Source organism: Notothenia rossii (assembly GCF_949606895.1).
Source record: "Notothenia rossii genome assembly, chromosome: 1".
NCBI classification, from domain to species: domain Eukaryota; kingdom Metazoa; phylum Chordata; class Actinopteri; order Perciformes; family Nototheniidae; genus Notothenia; species Notothenia rossii.
In genome coordinates this window covers 19,832,760-19,853,226 of record NC_136912.1, presented here as the reverse complement: position 1 = coordinate 19,853,226, position 20,467 = coordinate 19,832,760, and the positions used below count along the sequence as shown (strand labels likewise).

Sequence of the window (20,467 nt, the reverse complement as noted above, 5' to 3'; positions counted from 1 at the left end):
GTGCAAGAAAGTAAGCTTTTCCTTTATTTTGTACAAAGGAAACATAGTATATAAGTAAAAGCCCAACATTTAATATTAAGTAAAAAAAAAAGAATACAAGTATTAGCAGTAATATGGAATTAGTATTGAAAGTAAAAGTATTCCTTATACACACAAGTCTGCTAATCACTATCATTGGTATGTATCTATACATTATGCTATTGGATTTGAATAAGTAATGCCTTAATATGGTAAGGTAGAGCATATGGAGTATATAATATTGGGTAAATTATAGAAATGCATTGTTTTTTATAACTCATAAAAACCATGATCTAGAAAGTTACTACAGCTGTAAAATAAATAGAGTAGAGTACACCCTCGATATAAATACGACACCATGTCTCTCAGGTAAAGTCTGACAACAATGCAGCACAAGTGGTAAACAAACCATGGGGTGCTGACTCAAAGAGACAGATCTCTGTGCAGACATGACATACTGGAGATGGACATGCGCATGTACACAAACACACACCGCAGGCTTGTTATATACAGCAGTTAGGGCCGAGGTCAGGCCGGGACACAGGTTACCACAGGGTTAAAGCCTCGTGCACATGAGAAAAACAGCAGAAACAGATTTAAGAGAGAGGTGGATGCCAAGAGTGCCATCTGCTTGAGTTACCCCCCTTTCCAGTTTCCTCTCTCTCCTTTCCCATCCCTCCCCGGCTTTCTCCATCTTTGTTTCTCTGCACATTCCCCTGTTCAAATCTCCCACTAAAGCCACATCCATATTTCGTCAACAGCTAAATATTACCATTCATTATTTTTTTTCCACACTGCTCCAGCTCTGATAATAAACCAAGATAGTATAGATACAGGGACGGTTGTGGGGGTGGGGAGAGGGGGGTAAGATAAGTCCAAATCTGGCAACCGTCTCAAGTGTAATGACACCTCCATCTCTATGGAAAACCATCCCCTTTTGTCTTCACTTGCATGGGAGCTCTTTCTTTTTACTGTTTTGTTCCCAGAAAACCCATGGAACATTTGCCAACATTTTTAAGAGCTGCGAAAAGCAGGATTTTTTTCTGCTGTTTTTTTTTAAGTCTTCCACCTCGCAGGTGTTTCTTTTTAAGGCGTGCTCGACAATGCCAAGCTCGTCTTGGCTCGTCTTGAATGCCGCAGGCCTCGGGGGGAGAGAAGAATAAAAAAAAAACGAGGTTGGAGAATTCTTATTGATTAGCAGTTGTCGCTTCCCTTTTCTTTATCTCGCTATGGCTCTCCTTTTCTGCCTCACTCAGTCTATCTCCACACACTTTTCAAGTGTTGATAGGGGGATGAGAAACCTTTGTAGGACAGCCCAGAAAAAAGAGAGCAAAGTAAATCTTAACTATAACTTAAAACCTTCTGCTCTCTCACAGGAGGTGACAGGACTTGAAGTGCTACAGAACAAAGCTGCAGCCTAAAGTGACACTTTTTAAATATTGTCTAAAGAGTGTTTAATCATAAGACTGTTTTTTTACGAGCGCATGAAGTTCACGTGTCAGAGATTCTCCGAAAGTCCAACTTGCCCACGGCCTGAATGTTTGGCTTTTATAAAGCTGTATCTAATTTCCCTCAGACCTTTGGGCTAAACACTGGCTTCAAAGATGCCGTCAAAACTGATTTATGACGCACGCCTACATGTAATACAGGAAATGAATCTGAATAATCAATCTTTTCTTATTCTGATGTGCTCATGTTTGTCCGATTAGCATTCTGTGGTTAATTGACACAATTGCAGCCAAAGCTCGGTTCATTAATGGTAAGACAGATTGCTGCTCGTTAGAGCCACCATGTGGTGCAAACACAAACAGCAGCCATCTTTGTGAAAAGTGAAGTTGATGACTGTGTAAGCTGTGTTTAGTCTTAACAAAATGTCATGTAAAAAGTAATAACTACAATAAGTAATAATAAAACCTTGTTATTGTTATTGTCCTTGAGAAAAAAAATGGACTTAGTTTTTATTTAAATTAGAGAAGGGGGAGACAGAATAAACAGGTGGACTGCCAGTTAGGATCAGTGATACGCCGGCTGGATAGAAAGAAACACAGGACAAGAGGGAGGGGGGGGGGAGAGCTCAGATAGAGGGATGAAAAGAGGGAGCCAGGAAAGAAGTACCATCTGTTTTTTAGGGACAAGGAAGATAAAAATGTGAGCAGCGCTCTGAGGCAGAGTGTTAGTAGAGACTCAGGGTGCGAGAGGACTCTACGTACAGGGGGAGGAAACTACAAGGGGCAAGGAGAGGTAAGGGAGAAAGGGCAGATAAGAGGGAGGCAGACAGATGGAAGACAGGAAGATGAAAGAGGGAGAGTGAGTGAGAGAGTGCGACAGAGGAGAGGGGACCAGAGATTGGGCCTGGCAGCGGTGGCAGCGCACTGGGCACGCTCACATCGGGAAGGGACATGACTCGACATGCCTGCTCAGCCCAGCTGGGTCAACGCTCTGCACTGCCATGTTGTTTTGGCTTGGTGCTCTCTCCCCCCTACAAACACACACACATGCAGACACACGCACAGACACACACACATACACAGGCGCACCAACAAATCCAGTTACCCAAAGCTCGCTCCCTCTTCTCCCTCTCCCTCTCCCTGTCTCATATCTAGACACTCACTCACAGGCAAGCGCACACAAGCTCACACCCAAAATGCCATGGTTTTGGCTAGAACCGGCCAGGCGGGCGAGGGCCCCGGACTAATGGAAACGCCAAACTCGTTACTCTAACGCTGGGTGACAAGGGCACCTTGGGCTGCAGATGTTCCTGCTGATGACAGATGGAGCCTGGCACTGCCAGGGGACAGTGGGCCAGGCCTGCGCCAGCTCCATGCCACCTGCACCCCTCCTCTGTACCCCTCCACACAAACTCAAACATGCACACACTGCCTCGCTTTCTCACTTGGCCTATCTCTCTTGAACACTGGCGCACTGCTCCCCCCTTCTTCCCCACTTTCTACCCCCACCCCCTATGTGTCTGTCTGTCTCTCTCTCAATCACTCTTCCTCTTCTACTCTCACACACACTGGCATGCTCCTCTTCCTCCTGTGCCCACTGCGAGGATGACTGTTTGTGGACAGATATCTATGACACTGGCACAATGTGTTGGATAAATTGCGCCTGTATTGGTATTGATCCTTTTACCAAACAGAACAGACTTCATGTCTATAATTCAAGAAAAGGAAATGACCTAAACAGTTTTTTTTTAGATGTCCACCGCAGCATCCTAATGAGCTTCGTATCTAAACGAGTGAGAAATGTTTGTCATGAATTCTTTCGGTGTTATCCGATGACAGAGAGTATTCCATAGCCATTTTCACTTTTGAGCAGAAAGTGGATTCCAGATCAGCTAATGCATGATGGTGACTGTGTAATGATATCATTTATCTTCATGGAAGTGGTGACAGGCTTCTGGAGGTGATTCGCAGGCCTGGCTCAAAGAGACTGTCCACCAGGATAATTTGATGATGCTGTTAGACGCCAGATTACCAAAGTGTGCTCAGCTGTAATTTTGATGATGGTGGTATTCACGAGGCGTCTGCTTCCTTGAATGTCACCAGTGATGCTTTCTCAATGTGTCACTATGAAGGACAGAACATTTATCCAGCCTGTCTTTAAGAAATGTTATGTGTATTTAATCATTTATAGCAAGCCACTATAGCACTTCTCACTTCTGCTTCTGATCAAACGTTAAAGAAAAATATAAAGGGTTTTGGGCCGGAATAGACGGACACATGAGGAAGACAGAGGGAGGTAAATCCAGGGTTCACATCAAAGTCTATTTCTCACATCAGATTCTGGAAATGTGTTTGCACTGCCATGCCAGCTACAAATCCATGCACATCAACTATCAGTCTGCAAATCCAAGTGTTGAAAGAACATCAAGACACCAGAGATTCATATGTTTGCCGTTTCATACATTTTGATAAATCTGACCAGGCCTGGTAGCCAAACTTTTGTCTCCAGCTTGGCCCGCTGCAATCTTTCCCACTGTTGGAATTTGTGGACTGTGATATTGAAGTTCTCTGTGATTAATGTGTATTTTGACATTGAAATCTTCTTGAGGTTCCGTGAGTGGGAGACAAAAAATGTGCGTGACCATAAGCAAAGTTTCATTGGAATTTGTGAGGGTAAAGGACATGTAGAACATTGTAATGTTAGACCCTTTTTTAAAGCTGTGTATGACCGCTTTTTCTGTGGTGCAGCCCCCTCCTCCTCACTTTCACCACTCTTGCATCAAGCCCTCCACCCCTCCCTTTGCCCACTTCATCCAAAAACCATGTGTGGCGTGTCATTTCAACTCCCTCCACGCTGAAGAAGGGCCCCTAACAAAACAAAACAATTATCTCTACCCTCGTTAAGACCTGGCTTGCATCCCCTCTCCCTCTTTTATTCCCCTCTTTCTCCTGCCGGACCCAGCCTCCGCTCTTTCCCTTCCGTATAGCTGTCTCTGTGACAATAAGTTGAGCTGAGGGTCTCTTAAGTGCTTCTGGAGTGGAGCGTTTAGCTGATTTTAGGCTTCATGTTTCTTTAAAGGCCAGAGCAGGAGCAGAGGCGCACAGAACGGCTGTGGCTGGGAGAGAGTGAGGTGCCCATGAGAGAAAAATTAAGAAAAAGGCAGGAGAGTAAAGCAGCGCAATGGATGGTTGTACTTGTAGTGCTACTAGCCGAGGTGGGCGGCGGTGAAGGGGAATGGATGGTTTGGCAGCGGGCGGTCTAGCAGGTTTCAGCGTGCCAGCTCTTAATTACTTTAATTGGAGTCATTAGCTAAGTGAGCATGAGAGACATCACCTGCATGGCATGCAGGACCGCACCTGCCACAGCGACATTGCGATCATCATCACACTCCAGCAGAGGGTTGACTGACAGCTCAACACTCAACCATAATGCTGCCACCACACTGAGGCTTCAATCAGAACGAGTACAGTCAGACACACAACGCAAACAAACACACAACTGCGTAAATATTCAAATGTGTTATCTGCTAGGTGTTCGCGATTAAAGGTCTGTCTTTCTCAAGTACTTGACTTACAGAAGCAAATTATATATCAACCAAAATAATATATACTTTATACATTACAGTTAAATAGATTTTTTTTAAATTAGGTTTATTGATTACATTCTTATATATTTAGCGAAATACCACTCTTTTAATCTTTGCTGGATATAGAACAATAGAGTTAATTACCATATATTAGAAATAACTGAACCAGAACATTTAATCAAACATCTGATGTATTATTTCTCAAAGCATATAAGAAAAAAAAAGAAAAAAAGATATATATATATATATTTGAGTTTTTCATTTATTTTTAAGCCGTTTTTAAATACACTAAAACTTTTTAGCTTTCTTTAATCAGTTTTCCTGTTCATACTGTCCATTAAAGGTGGGGTAGGTAATTTTGGAGAAACCAGCTCGAGTGCGCTAGAATTTGAAAATACACAGCCGGAAAAAATCTGCCACTTCCTTACAGAGCCCCTCCTTCAACACAAACGAACTCGCACATGACCAATGAGGGCATGAGATAAGTTTGTGCACAGATGGAAGGCTAACAGGCAGGTAGGCCATCCATTTATTTTAGCCGGGCCGGCTCAAATGATTGGTCGTGCTTTTTACAGTACGGCTTCCAAAGATGACATTTTTTAATGGATTTTTTGTGAAAGCACTTACAATAAGATATTCATTGCTATCAGGATGTTCAGAGCATTCCATGGAATATAACAAAAAGTGTATCTCGAGCCGGTTTCTCAAACTTACCTACCCCACCTTTAACAGGTTCCTGTCCAATATGATTTTATTGAAAATGATATCAAGTGTGCAACTTCGAAAGCCTAAAATACAAAATTCCTTTTAAAAAGATTTGCATGGTATTTTTTCAATAAAAAAAGAAATCATAATCGCCAGTCTGAACAGAAAGAATTAATGATGAAAGCTCAATATAAGGACCTGACTATTGTGTTAAGAAAGCCTTAAGATATACAACATTTTTATCCTAAACATTAGTTGCGTAACTTTGAGCAGGGTTAGTAGTATACCACATAAACCACTGTAGGATGTGTATCCAATGAAAAACTTTGATGTTGTCCACACCCGCAGGCTACACCTTCCTCTGTCCTGCTCACACCCAGCACACAGCCTGGCAGGCGGGCTGGCAGCCAGGCAGAAGGCTGGCAGGCTGAGCCCGGGGCCCCATCTCCTGCAGAGCCAACTCTGACCAGCTGGTCCAGACTAACACCACAGAGTGAGCATGTAACAGCGTATCAGTGGGGCGGGAGATGTTAGCTGTGGTCGAGACACCATCACACCTAGGGCCCACACCTACAGCACTAAACCTGCACGAGGGGGATTTAGGTGAGGGAACTCTGTCTGGTCTATGACTTAACAGGCCTATCACCATCCCAGTTTCGCTCCTGGGAGTGCATGATGGACCCCTGTTCGCTCTCACTTGCTGATGCCAGATCTATGAGCCTGATCCGTAGTCCAGTCTGGTTCGATCTAACATGGTGGAGAAGCACAAAATAGAACAGCCCCACACAGCCGGGGAAACCTGATGGACCCTTCTCTCCCCGATCTATTCAGCAAGTTAGATTAGCACCATTTGGTATACGCACAGCTTTTACATACAGAAGGACAACCAGAAAAACTATAAGTGGTATAAGATTTATGGCATCAAAGTGTAACCTGGGAATATTTGTTTTCAAGCCAATTACCAAATCCCAAAATAACCACACCTCACGGTTAATTAACTGTATCCGCAGTCTACAAAAAAACATTTCAAAGTAAAACTTTGATGTAAACGTGCAGGTCTCAAATTCTATAATTTATAATTCACTTTCACCTTGATACACCTTGATTGAACTGATATAGTTTGAGCCCCCCCCCATCACACACACCTCCCAACCATTTCCATGTCTGACAGTTAAAAGGCCTACACACAGAGAGAAAGAGCAGGCAGCTCATTGTGCGTTTTAAAGCGCTAACTAGGCCACTTAGCACCCCGTGACGCTGATCTGATCCCCGAGGCGCTGAACTTGGCAGCGGGCCCTCCTCCTTTCGCTCCTTCCTTTCCTCTCGCCATGGGAACCAGGCCATCCTTAATGACGCAGGAGTGCTCCGCCGGATCCCACAATGCAAAGGGGGCTGACATCTGTCTTGCTAAGTGGTGCACTCTCTTGTGCACCTTGTTTGTTCAATCAACAACCCCCCCCCCCCCCCCTTCTGCTTCCCCTCCCATCACTATGCCCATTTTCTTATTTATCTCCTTTGTTTTTTGTTGTGTTTTTTCTTTAATGAAAATTGACAAAAGATCTAAAGATGAGTGGTACAGAGTTCGGAAAGAATAGATAGCGAGATCATGATTCAGGACAGAGCATTATAAATATTAAGTGCAGTATTGTATAATGGCCGAAATGTATACAAATTCACTCAGACTTCACAACCTTAAATACTATGAGGAATGAGAGTTGATGAAGCTGAATTTCATCATCGTCAAGATGGATGTATGAGCCTCACAACCTCCACCATGCATATTTCGATAAAGACAAGTGCCTGATTAAAAGTGGCCCCTAATTCTTCATAGTTAAGACCTGGGCAAATATTTGTCCCATCAATCTTGGAAAATATAGCCATCAACCCAAGATGTTAATCACATGCTAATGGAATCCAAGGGACTCAATGCACCCCCGTAGTGCAATGAACGCTTTCACTTTTTCAGAAAGCCCACGTGAATGCAAATGGCCATCTAAACAGTCATTTTGACAACATGCCAAGGCATGGTAAAGAGCCCCCTTCTTTATGCTCCTCTGGGAATGTATGTAGGGATGTGTGGGATGAGTTCACTTTACCAGGCCCAGGTGCCAGGATCTAAATGAATAATAGGTTTTATGGGCCCTAACTGAAAAAAAGCACATACGCACATAATCACACATGCCTACTCGCTGAAGTGCATCTGTGGTGAATGATGTTCAAATTCCCACAACTACGCTGAAAAGAGATTGGGCATGAGAATAGGTGGTTCCTATACATAATTCAGGGGTCCATGCTGAAACAATTATGTTTGCTTACTGCTAAGTACCCGTGCTCAATAGCTCGTTTGCTCTCTAGTTTGGTGCTTTCAGATGTAAGTGCTATGTGCTAAAAGTCGGTGGAACAAGGCTTTTTAATAAAATATAGGAGCTGATACTTGAGCACTTGCATACAAGAGTGAGTGGGAAAAAAACAACAAATGCTCTTCATGTTTTTACTCGAGCTTTGCATGCAAACTAAATAGCACTTGGAAATGTAACTAGTGTTGCTGAAAAGCTAATTAGCATTGCCAGGCAAAGGGAATGTGGACAAATAGGACATTTTAATGACAATATTATACAGATCACAATATTTCAGTTTAGATTAATCTAAACACGGTTTGAACAGTAACACAAGTCCAGTGTGGACAGCTCCATCTGTTTCAACAGAAAATTGCATGACCAAAATATAGGTCACTTTGTCATCTATCAGTGGTGGAATAAACACCAGAATATTTGTATCTGAATAACACATTCAGACTCATTAACAAACACATAAACATATGTAAATAATCATTACAACTGTCTAAACATTCATCCCATATATTAGAAAGAATAATGTCCATGTCTTAGCAGTGATTGGATGGAGAAAAAGGTGCCAATCCAAATGAGAATCTTTACCTTCCCCTCTATCCCCTGATTTTAACAGCAGCATTGCAGTTACAGATGTGCGAGAGCTGAAGCCTCAGCACTTTTTTCCTCTCGACCAGTCTCACACTTGCACTCCTCCACCACCATCACCTGCTTCAGCCGGACCTGGGCTCCACAGCGCAGGGGCACAGCCACATTATGAACTTTGGACGGGGAGCAGCGGGAGCAGGGGGCCCGGTGGTGGAGGGCCTCTGTCGCAGTTCCCAGCCCGGAAAACTCCCCGACGGATGGGACGAACAGTGAGCTGCACTGGCCGAAACACAGCCTGTTGTGCACCGTCACCGTGTCGCATCCGTCTGCCGTCACACGCTGGGAGGATGACAGAGAGCGGTAAGATTAGGCAATATTGTCAGAGTTAATTTACCTCTGAGGTTGTACAAATCAACAATATTTGTTTATGTAGCTCCACACCATTACAGCTAATCCTCCACCAGAGCCATAATCAGCTTTATGAGTAAACAGACATCTCTCTCATTGCCAGTGAAAAATAAACACTTCATAACAAAGCTATATTCTATTCAACTGTGTGATAATGTTCTTTATCTGGAACTGACACTGACATCTATTAGGTAGATAAAGGAAATAAAATCCTGGTGTAAGACATGATATAAAAACCTCTTGTATTGTATTTACTTTATTGTGTTGCACTGTTGGAGGAGCCTGTGACCTAAGAATTTCATCGACATAACTACACTGTAGCAGTACGAATGACAATAAAAGCCTTGAAATCTTGAAATCTTACCTGAGTGAAAGGCACTGCAGTGCATGTCTGTTTGGTGTCCTTCAGGTTGACTGGCAGAGTTATCTTGTCTCCTTTATGGACGGCTCTCTGCCACATCTGCAGGCCTTGTCTCTTCTTCAGATCCATCTGAGTGTGGCCTTTAGGTTGCAGGAGGTGTAATGGACTCATTGAGGTCTTGGAAGCTGGGGCCAGCCCTGGACGCCCGTGAGACAGGAAAGCAGGGAAGGAGAGCCTGGAGTTGAGGGAAGGGACTCTTCTGGATGTGAGCCCCGCTCTCAGGAACCCTGACTGGGCCAGGGTACGAGGGTCCAGCTGCACAACCCTCACTACTCCCCGGACAGGTTCACTCGGTCCGCTGCCAGATGATTCAAATTCGACTCTTGACCCTTTAATAATGTTGTCAAAAGCATTGTGAGGGAATGTAAGAGCTACAGCTGTCCAGCTTGACAAAAAGACAAGGCTAATAGAAAAAGGCATTTTTTTACAGAAAAATAGATGGATTGCAAAATAAAAATGTTGTAATTTGTTTAAAAACAACGAGTTACAGAAAAGTTACCAAAAATGAAGCTTAAAATTATTTGTCTGTGGTTTGGTCCAAGGTCCCAAATGGTAACCTTGCAGTCAGTGCTTTGATCAGTGGGACGGAGGGGGTCTTTATATAGCTAGCTGCCAGTTCTCACCTGGGTTTTAATGCAAAGAAGGTGTCGCAATTCCCACACCAGGTCAGACATCACACCAAGCTTAAAACTCCAGGTCTTGGATGGTTGCCAGACTGAGGGGATTTCAGTTTCAAGGTGAGGGTAAAAAAAAAAACATGGTGATAAAAATAAGTTTGATCCTTGAAGTTCAAAATAAACAGATAAGGTGGATATACTTACTTTCTGGGTATTTTTTAAATGTAGTTCATTAGACCACTTTTATTTCGTTTTCAAATTTCTGCATTGGGGCTGCGTTACAGGAGGCATGAACAAAACTGAATTAAAAGATGATTTCATTTTATAAATGTGAAACGTATAATGTGCACAAAACATGTGCAGAGGGAAATTTAAATACCAAAGTTACAGCCAAGGAGTGCTTTTCTTTTCAACAACCGACCATACATTTGAGCATAATTGATGTGGGAGATAAACCTTTTACTAAACTGTTTTACGTCCAGGCCCCATAGCTCCAGGAAGACTGCAGCAATTAAAATGCTGTCTAGTTAACAATAAAAGCTCCTCTTATTCAGCAGGTGTTCCCGTTACCTTTGGCTGTAAAGCAATAATGAGTTTATGTTCTCTGTGTAAACAAGCCGTCTCCTGTCCATTTCTTCCCACAAGCTTCTCCTGAGCCTCTCCGTTGACATCCCATCATTACACCATTAGACTTCAGTGTGCTCGGTCACCCGTGTCCTGATCACACACTGGCTGCTGAGGGCCGGCTGGCTGACAATGTTATGACAGAAAGGCTGTTTGACTTTCTCATACAGACCTTGGCCTTAAGAGTCACCTTTTCTGCATTGCCTCTTCCCCCCGTCTGTTTCCCATCCACTTAACATTATGGTCAGTTAAGATGTAAGAATGGGAAAGGTAAATGTCACTAACTGCCTTTAATCTGAAGACTTTCGTACCTACACACCCAATATGTGAGGCTGGTTTCAGTATTTGTGTAGAGGAATCACTTCCTCTAGCTGCAGAATAAACACTATCCACAAGAGGGCAGAGTTTACAAAGAATTATCTCACTTTCACAGACACACTCTTCTCAATGGACTATGGATGACACAAAGGAGGAACATGTTATGGTTTTGTTCCTCACACACACTGACCGTTACAGGTATTTCAAACTGCAAATTCTTGGTGATACTGGAGACGTGTGGCGCAGTGGATAGAGCCTTGGTGTTGGGATCAGGGGGTCACAGGTTCAAACCCCACTGCGGTCAGCATGTCGTTGTGTCCCTGGGCAAGACACTTCACCCCAAATTGCTCCTTTGGGGATTGCCCACAGCATTGAGTATGTAAGTCAGTTTGGATAAAGGCATCTAACAAGTAACATGTAATGTAATGTAATGATACAAATGGAAAAACCAATGACTTTGCTTAATCTGCCGCTGCTTCACAACAACAGTTTTATGACCCAGCTGCTGAGGCCTTCAACATTGTGTGAGAGGGGAAACTGAGTTTAAAGGTGAGGAGTTAAGGTGTGTATTTTTTTTATGAACAGATCAAATAAACCTCTGACTCACAGAACGATATATAGACCTAATTGTACTACTGCTGAAATAGCCAAAAAATCATTCTAATACAAGCATGCATGGTCTTATATAAATAATACAGGGGAAAAAACTCCTCAGGGAACTATCAAGATTGAACTAGAAAGACGTCGTATTTTTGTTTACTCAGGCCAAGAGGCCGCAGATATTTTAAATGTTAAAATACTGTTGAGCAAGTTAGATTTCTTTAAATTAGCTTTCTTTTGTTCGCCCGCTAGAATCTATAAGCATCCCCCATGATGTTTTATCTTTTTCACATGACTGTTGCAGTAAATATGAAAGTGTATTATTAAAAAGGGTTGTAATGGGAAGAGTTTTCAAAGTGAAAAGATTATACTGTACACAGCAATTGCGACCGGTACGGCAATGAAAACAAAGTATCGTTTAGAGATAAAAGAAGAATTAACTACAATGAAAACCATGGTGAATACATAAGAACATTTTATGTTGGGGATAGTTTCATTATCATTTTTTTGATCAGATTGGTAAGCAACAGAGTATTATAGAGAACCTAAAAAACAAGTGACAGGGTTAGAGCTTAGCCAGTATATGTTACCTTAAATATTTTTAGAAAACACCCTGTCAAATGACGCCTCTATACAACCCTTTTATACCAGGTCTAAACCTGAGAGGGGAAAGACATTTCTGTAAACTATTCAGAATATACTCCTTTAGATGTGAAGTTGACTCACATCTTACCTTAACTGCATTTAATGATTCAAGTTCACATTTACAAGAGTGTCCGCAGACAACCAGACCTTAACACTGCCAAGCCCTGAGAAAAAATATAAGAAACAGACTCACCTGTGTCATTTAACTACTGTTCCAACTGTTTTATGAAGACAGTAAAAGAGACAATGTTTCCAGATCATGACGCCAGCATGTGACGGGAAACCTGCTTCAGCAGTCAGCGCACACACTCTCTCACACACACACACACACACACACACACACACACACACACACACACACACACACACACACACACACACACACACACACACACACACACACACACACACACACACACACACACACACACACACACACACACACACACACACACACACACACACACACACACACACACACACACACACACACACACACACACACACACACACACACACACACACACACACACACACACACACCTGTAATTGACCCTGTCCGGTGCAAACTGTCCTGTGATATATCAGGAGCAATTAACCTGTTGAAATGTAATTTACTTACACTGCATAAAGCAAATTAAAGCAGTGCTAACCAGAAGGGTAGGCCATATGGAACACACTCACCTATTCATTCCCCGTGTAATTCAATAGCAGCTCATTTATACTGTTTATATCAACACACAGGCTGTTGAGAGATGTAATGTTAATAGCTGAAAAATGAATATGTTTCCAATTGGAATGATGTGAAATACAGAGCCTTGTGCCTCACAGAGTCTATTAGTGCCATAAATAACATTCCTCCTTCTAATACTAGTCATGTACAGATAACATGTCTGTAGTTCATTAATCTGTGAAACAGGCCATCATTCTTGGCAATAGTGTGACCTTTAATTTACTAAGTCATTGTTTTTCTTTTCTGCATTTCTGTCTTTAAACAGGCATTAACATATTCACTGGTTACATGGCAACAGAAACAAGCTGTAAACGAAACACTAACACACTATAAAGTTGGTTGTTAGGACCACCACCAGCTCACACACTCAGTAAAAAAAAGGGTTGTGCATGTTACTAAAGTCTTATTTAAGTGTTGACTATATTTCACAACATGAATCACAATCTGCAAAGTAACTAAAGGTCCTAAATTAATGTAGCAAAGTCAAAGTACACGAGTTACCTCTGAACTGTAGTGGGGTAGAAGTACAAAATAGCACAAAATGGAAATACTCAAGTAGCCTACTTGAGTAAATCTACGTAGTTACTTTACACCACTGTGTTCAGTGTACTGTAATAGTTTGTTTATTTATGTAACGTTACATCTAATTACATCGCGAAGCCAAATCTGTAATGTTTTTCGATGAGCCAGTCATACAACACAAATATAACTACAGAAAAAGCTTTAAGATAATAACACAATTCAGAACTTTAACAAAAAAACACAATCACAACATCCCACGGCGGTTTCAAACAAATTCAGGTGTTCTTACCTATGGTTCTTACCTGCAGCTACACAAGGCACAGTCTAGGCTTTGAGTTGAACAGGTGTATTGATCCACTTCTCCCAGATGTTTCCAATTTATGCAGCCATCTCTTATAACAGTGAACTCTGCGTGCATTTCGGGGAAGTGTCTTTCTTCAGTATATTTGATCCATTTCATTGATATGAGATGTTCAAGGGACATTATCGCTAGTATTATGCATGCCAGCGTTAGCTAAAGCACTAGCATGTAAATTAGCCGCTTCTCTTTGATTCCCATCAAACGTCTGTTAGGCGGTCTTGCTGTAACTTTTCTTGAGAAACACGTCCAGGCAAACTTCATTCTGTAATCCTTCTTTTATGCGTTTCTACCGGGTTCAATTCTATCTACTTAGCAACAGGCCATAGTTGCTTTTAGTAGAAGCTACTACCTGGTTACTGTGTGGCCATGATGTTAGCTTCAGTCAGTGTTGCCAGGTGAAACTCTTCTAGAAGATTAACATTATGTATATTGAGGAACATTGTGTCAAAATGTGTAATTTTACAAAACATTATACTTAAACAACTTTTTAGCAATGCTACAACATTGTTTCTCTATTTCACATGCAACAGGGTCGTTTTTTCTCTTTATTGAAATGACCCGCGGGAGAGAGCCGTGAGCGCAATGCACGTTCACCAATGCATAGCCTACATCAAGCGTGATGGCTGAAAGGAGGTCATGTGAGAAGAAATGCGTAAACTTCCAGAGAGAAGTTACGTTTGGCTAACAGTATTTTTTCATGACATAGCGACACTAAATCAACTAATCACAATCGTTACAAAATGGGTCAGTCAAGGAGGCTAAGAAAGGAAGTTCTGAATAATAATAATTTGTAATACATATATTGAATTCTAAAGTTTCTCAAGACAAAGCAATCAATAATGCATATCAATAATTCATTATCATACTTATTGAATAAAGTATAAGAAATCTCATATGTAGTACTTTGGTTATTGACACTAGAATCCATTTTATGTTGGCGATATAGGCCTAAGTAAACCATATCCTCTGACATTGTTTTATATAGGCCTACATGGTTACAAAAATAACTATAAAATGCCAAAGAAGACCAGAATCAATGTGTAATACAAATTTGAGATTGTGATATTTATTATTTCAATTATAAAGATACAAAAATAAATTCATTATAATACAGCTTGAATGTGAGGGACATAAACAACTGACGTGATTTGCATCCTTTCTGCCCTGTGCGTCATCACATATTACTACATATGTATTAGCACATACAACATTTGCTGAAAGCAGCCCTTCTTAAAACATAAATAAATCACAGTATAAATGTAGTAAGAGATCCATTGACTTGGTCTTCTGATCTCAGAATAGTAGGCCTACATGTAGAGCATTAAAAGTATGTCTGCCTGAGAATCTGTCTATTATAAATGAAATAGAAATGTTATACATAAAAAAAACAGCTTGCAAGTTACATTTCTCAAACAATTACACTGTTGCCATCTCATCCCAAACACGAAAAATCATGCCTTGTTGCCAATCTGCTTGTAGAGAACCATGGAAACCACCATGGCAGCAATCTGTGAAGACAAATGTTTAACAATACATTATTGACATACAGTGTAATGGATCTGTGATACCGGTTATTGACTGAAAGAGTGATTGTTTGGCCTCAAAATGGGAACATAACATTCACATCGCATCACCTTCTAAGTTCATATTGTAAACATCCTTACAAGCAGTTGCTTATTTATACACCGAACAGTTACAGAAAAGCATTATAATTTATATAGAGTTAGTTTTTAGATCACCTGATTAAATAAAGTCACCTTTTTTTGGTGTGTGGACCCATTACTGTGGGTAAAATCTTGGTCTTTAGCTGCTTAATGCTCAACTTTGTTTAGCAGCTAGTTCCTGCATCAGGAAACATCACTATGCGAGAGTAAACCAAAGTAGTAAAGTTGCAACTGCCTAACAATGAGCTGAAACTCTCTTTAAAGTAGAGCAGAGTTGAGGTGCACACTCTTTTAAATAGTAACAATGTCATTTGATAAATTGTTACAATAAAGTGGTTGACTATAGAATCTTTAAAGGTCATAATACCCCTACAGACAATTATTGTAACATATTATCATCATGCTTAGATAGACATATTCATGATGACATGACTCTTATAGAGAAAGTAAAACAATATTTAATTCAAATAGCAATCTATAACTGTTTCAACTACCAACTGGGGTTAAAGTATACATCACTCTATACTCTCTACACTCTATACATCTCAGGCTATTTGATATTGATACCTCAAGAGCAGCAATTCCAAGAATCACAGCAGCAATGATCACAGCATTTTCCTCTATCAGCTGCAGAAGCCTCTGTAAGCAGCCATCAATATTCTGAAAGAGAAACAACAAGTGCAGAGGAGGTAATGACTGACTGTTGCACTTCACCATCACAATAAATGTTTTTTTGCTAACATGCATTAAGTTAAACTTAGTCTCGTACCGAATGTTCTGCTTCGAATGTGTTGCACACGCCACTGGTGATGGTTTGGTTACAACATGTTTGTGGATAAACATCCATTCCGTGATCATTGAAGAAAGGGGATCCTTCAAAATCTGTGTAGTTCTTGTATCCGCAGCACGTAAACTAGAACAAAAACACAAAGTTTTGATTCAAAATCTTTACAAAGCCAATGCAATTGTCAATGCAATAAAATATACAGTACCTCCTCCATGGTGGCATTCCAAAGAGCAGTGAAGCTTTCAGTGCTTCCATACTGCTTTCTGATGCTTTTTTTGACTTCACCTTCTAGGTGACCAAGGAGATCCTCGGCCTGAGAAGGACAGGTTGACAATCTTTGAACCTGATACTTTTTTTTAGTACATTTAAGTTCTTAAATGGTTTTAAAACTATGTCTTGCTTTTGGAAATTATTGTTAAGTAGCTCCTGTTAAGAGCCACTTACCAAACCATCGAAGACGAGCAGCACCACAGCTCCTGCGACCTCGACGAGGAAGAGAATCAGCACAATACTGAAGAACTGGATGGGGAGAAAACGATAAATAATACTGTAAAACTCTCCATGTAAAGCATTTAATTGCAGGGTTGTATTTCTATCAAGTCTGGACAAAGAAGGTAATGGAAAGACAACAAACAAAAAACTATTGCTCAAATATTTAACATCTTGAAAGCCACCTCCTTCATAACAGCGCTAAATGAGAAGGACATTTTATTGACTACTCTGGTGAAATAAACATCAAACATTTCATCATTTACTGTTACCAGAATTCAAATTTGTGTTGATATATTTGGAATGCTCAGATAGTTAGTTCTCTCTGCCCACCCATAGTTTAAATACTTTTATTTCAAAAGGAGGTTAATGTTGCTTTGAACATACCTCATACCACACATTTCATTTCATTATCCTCAATCAGATTTGTTCAGTTTAATTTAGCTCCATAGTGTTTTAAAGGCACAATAAGTAAAAAGTACGTTTTTCAACAATCCTATTCCTCTAGAAAGAGGAAGCAAAAAAAGTGGCTGACACAGCACTGAAAAAATGCAAATATAAGAAAATTACAATCCCAAGCGGACAAAGCTCATTCCAAAACTGGATTGGATCTGATGTTGTCTTTTCTCCCACTTGCAAACGCTGTAACCCTACTTGAACTCAGATGGAAAGGCAAACGTTGACTGTTTGAGTTTACAGAGGGCCACAAATCTATGTGGGTAGTAAAAAGGTTTGAGAAAAATATTTTACACCTGCGACAATGAAAACTATGACAATATTTCAAGGAAGGAGAAAACCAGGCGAAAAAAATCTTTCTACAAATGACACAAAGGTGTGCCTCTTTAACAAATGTCTTCCGTCCTACCCAGTCCAGTTGACCTATCACACATTGCTCACCGTCAGCAGCATACACCTGCTCTCCTTAACAGCTCCACAGCAGCCAAGGAAGCCGATCAGCAGCAGCACACCCCCTACGGCGATGAGCAGGTAGGCGACGTTTGCCAGCTGGGATAAACCAGACGGAGCGCCATCCAGGTCCTCCACTAACCCCAGCAGAGAACCACTGTCCACCTTCACCCACACTCCCACACCCAGGATGGCTGCACCTGCCAACTTTATGATGTGTGAGGAAAGAGGAGAGATGTAATAATCAGAATTTAAGAACATAGCATTTTAGTATGGAGAAACATTTGTAAAATGTAGAAAATATATAAAGTATAGTTTTAGCTATAGCTGCTAGCTGTCTGGAAGCATGGTAAAAAAGCAACAGCAGCTGTTCAACAGCAACAACATTACATTTTTAGTTTAGTCGATACAGAAAAGTAATGTAAAAACACAACTTGCTGGGTGGGTTAAAAGCTGGACTATATCTTGTATTTCCCAAAATGTAAAACTGTTCCTTTCAGCTATCACTGACTTTTTGAAGTAGGACACACAGCAAATGTTTTTCAGGTTTTGCAGTACAAAGTCACATCACTTTTTATAAAAAGTTCATATTCATATGAAACATTATTATTAGGAATATTATTATTCTATCATGTCGGTTCTCTAGTCTATTTTCTTCTGAGACCAGGCCAACATAAAATAGAGCGGAACAGGAGAAGACCAAAACGATTTTTTATTTTTTACAACTTACAAAGATGCCACCATTAAAGATGAACATCATAATTTTGAGAAAGCCGGAGCAACACATCTTGGCGCTTTTTTTTCTTTTTCACGCTGTAAAAAAAAAGAGAATGCAAAAGGTTTGTTAGTTTAACTAATAACTAATTGGTCACACTTCCTTATTTCTCTTGCAGGGGAATTGTGCACAACTCTGCATTTTGCCTCTCATAGAAAAATCAATGATGTGGGGGGATGGCTTACAACACAAGCAAGCACCAACATGGGTCAAACGGCATTTGCTTTGGTTACACATTAACCAAAGTAACTGGCAGGACAACATGAAGGGGTTTCTTCTTTAAATGTTGCAAGTTTGTCATGCTGACGTAATATGTTTCGGCTGATAGGTACGTTCCACATTCATATCCACACTTAATTGTTTTTATTAAGCCTTGGCTGCTATTAAAAATATCCCACATTTAAGTCACATGATCAGGTTGTGGGTTTCCCTTTTTACACATGAGTCTCCATCTGGTACAGAGGAAGCAAATTCTCTTCAGTTCTTCCAGCTCTGAAGTTGTATACTCTCATTGTAAACCAGTTTTACACTGTGTCACTCTCTGTCCATTATACAATCACTCAATATCTATATCAGCGGAGACTAAAACTGTCTTTTCTTCCATGTTAAATGTGTTCACTTAGTAGTATGAGTATAGAGTATGTCATTATTTAAATGAACACGTTTAAAAGGTGCCAAGTAAGTTATGAAAAGGTTGTCATTATTGCTTCAATTAATCAAATGTCCTCATTTTCGTGAATGGTATCAGTGTATTGCTTCTAACTACAAGTAGCAGACAAACCATAAAAGACACACCTATGCCCGCAATAGTTTGTTTCCTGTATTTGATAAATGAGCTCTGTTTTATAGCCTTTGATGATTTTTTCCTTATTGTAGCTATGACAATAAAATTCAGTAGGAAAACACTTGCCAACATGTTACATTCATTTCAAGTGGCCATAAAATGCTTTCATAACGCCAGCATAATCACATGTTTGTTTGAGGCAGAAGAAAACAGGACAGATAACTGTTTTTAACACAATTTGAAAAGTCAGAGAACATTTCCTACATCGGTTCTGTTACTATAAATGTAACTGTTAAATGTTCTGGTCTCCTCTGCTGTCAAGTGCCAGGGTTCAGTTTTTTATATTGACTGTTGTAGATAGTTGACCATACTTTTTAATTTAAGTCTGTTCATATTCATAATGTAGTGGTACATTATAAATACGAACAGACTGTATTGCAATTATAACACTACAGTAGTGTAATTATTACAATCAACCCCATTTAAATGATACTTGAATAAAATAGCGATACTCAGACAGCAGATGACCAACTACCTCACTTTGTAAAGTAAACCTTTGATTACAAGAATCTCTATTATCAATAGAAAAAAGTGTGTCATTCATCATCCCTTTATTTTATGAATTAGATAAGTTCTCATTGTTAAAATCATACTGGTTCAAATCATAAGTTATCTCGCTGTATTTTGAGGTGGGTTGAAATTAAGAAAATAAGTTGTCGATCATGTAGTTGCATATTTGAATTGATAGTATGAAAAATAATCAAGCCTGTACCTGTGCAGTTCTGTCTGTCCGTTGAGGTCTGATCAACCAGGAGTGTCTTCTCAACAAGCCTTTCACAGCCCCTTTTATCTCCTCACAGGTTTCAAACACAAACACACACAGTAAAAAAAAAAGTTCATGCCCCACACGTCACAGACTTTCCTTATGGGGTAAGCAACATTTCCTGGTGATCAAAGTCCCTTCAAAAACCAGGAACCTATAATCAAATTATATTGACATCCAGAAATAGTTTCTGAAATTCCAGTCAAAACTCAAAAATGTAATTTCATTTAAAAAAAGAAAAGCCAATTTAAAGAATCAAACAAAACATTGTTGGAAATAAGCAATACGGTGTTGAT

At 40.4% G+C, this 20,467-nt stretch overlaps 2 protein-coding genes across 6 annotated transcripts; both read right to left on the bottom strand.

Moving 5' to 3' along the window:
* Window positions 1–7,232: 7,232 nt before the first annotated feature.
* dand5 (DAN domain family, member 5) lies at window positions 7,233–14,230 on the bottom strand. Of its 5 annotated transcripts, none has more exons than XM_079643179.1 (4): window positions 13,872–14,230; window positions 12,521–12,611; window positions 9,467–11,432; window positions 7,233–9,033 (listed from the first exon to the last, which is right to left on the bottom strand). In XM_079643179.1, the coding sequence occupies exons 3-4, from the start codon at window positions 9,941–9,943 to the stop codon at window positions 8,734–8,736; spliced, it is 777 nt and encodes a 258-aa protein (XP_079499305.1). In that variant the 5' UTR covers window positions 9,944–11,432; window positions 12,521–12,611; window positions 13,872–14,230; the 3' UTR covers window positions 7,233–8,733. The 5 variants fall into 5 exon arrangements, with proteins under 5 accessions (XP_079499305.1, XP_079499306.1, XP_079499307.1 ...); XM_079643180.1 differs by having other exon boundaries at window positions 9,467–10,238; XM_079643181.1 differs by lacking the exon at window positions 13,872–14,230 and having other exon boundaries at window positions 9,467–9,852; window positions 10,147–11,432; window positions 12,521–12,782.
* A 752-nt stretch (window positions 14,231–14,982) lies between these two features.
* tspan34a (tetraspanin 34a) lies at window positions 14,983–20,262 on the bottom strand. Its single transcript, XM_079659683.1, has 8 exons — window positions 20,121–20,262; window positions 18,520–18,602; window positions 17,781–17,996; window positions 16,839–16,913; window positions 16,600–16,707; window positions 16,377–16,520; window positions 16,175–16,267; window positions 14,983–15,451 (listed from the first exon to the last, which is right to left on the bottom strand). Exons 2-8 carry the CDS (start codon window positions 18,574–18,576, stop codon window positions 15,395–15,397), a joined length of 750 nt encoding a protein of 249 aa, XP_079515809.1. The 5' UTR covers window positions 18,577–18,602; window positions 20,121–20,262; the 3' UTR covers window positions 14,983–15,394.
* Between the last annotated feature and the right edge of the window lie 205 nt (window positions 20,263–20,467).

Coding starts and splice junctions, on each gene's coding strand:
- tspan34a (XM_079659683.1), bottom strand. CDS start 18,576: ATGTGTTGCTCCGGCTTTCTCAAAATTATGATGTTCATCTTTAATGGT. Junction 16,708..16,838: donor TGCTCGTCTTCGATGGTTTG/GTAAGTGGCTCT, acceptor TGTCCTTCTCAG/GCCGAGGATCTCCTTGGTCA. Junction 15,452..16,174: donor TTGGAATTGCTGCTCTTGAG/GTATCAATATCA, acceptor TTGTCTTCACAG/ATTGCTGCCATGGTGGTTTC.
- dand5 (XM_079643179.1), bottom strand. CDS start 9,943: ATGCCTTTTTCTATTAGCCTTGTCTTTTTGTCAAGCTGGACAGCTGTA. Junction 9,034..9,466: donor CTGCAGTGCCTTTCACTCAG/GTAAGATTTCAA, acceptor TCATCCTCCCAG/CGTGTGACGGCAGACGGATG.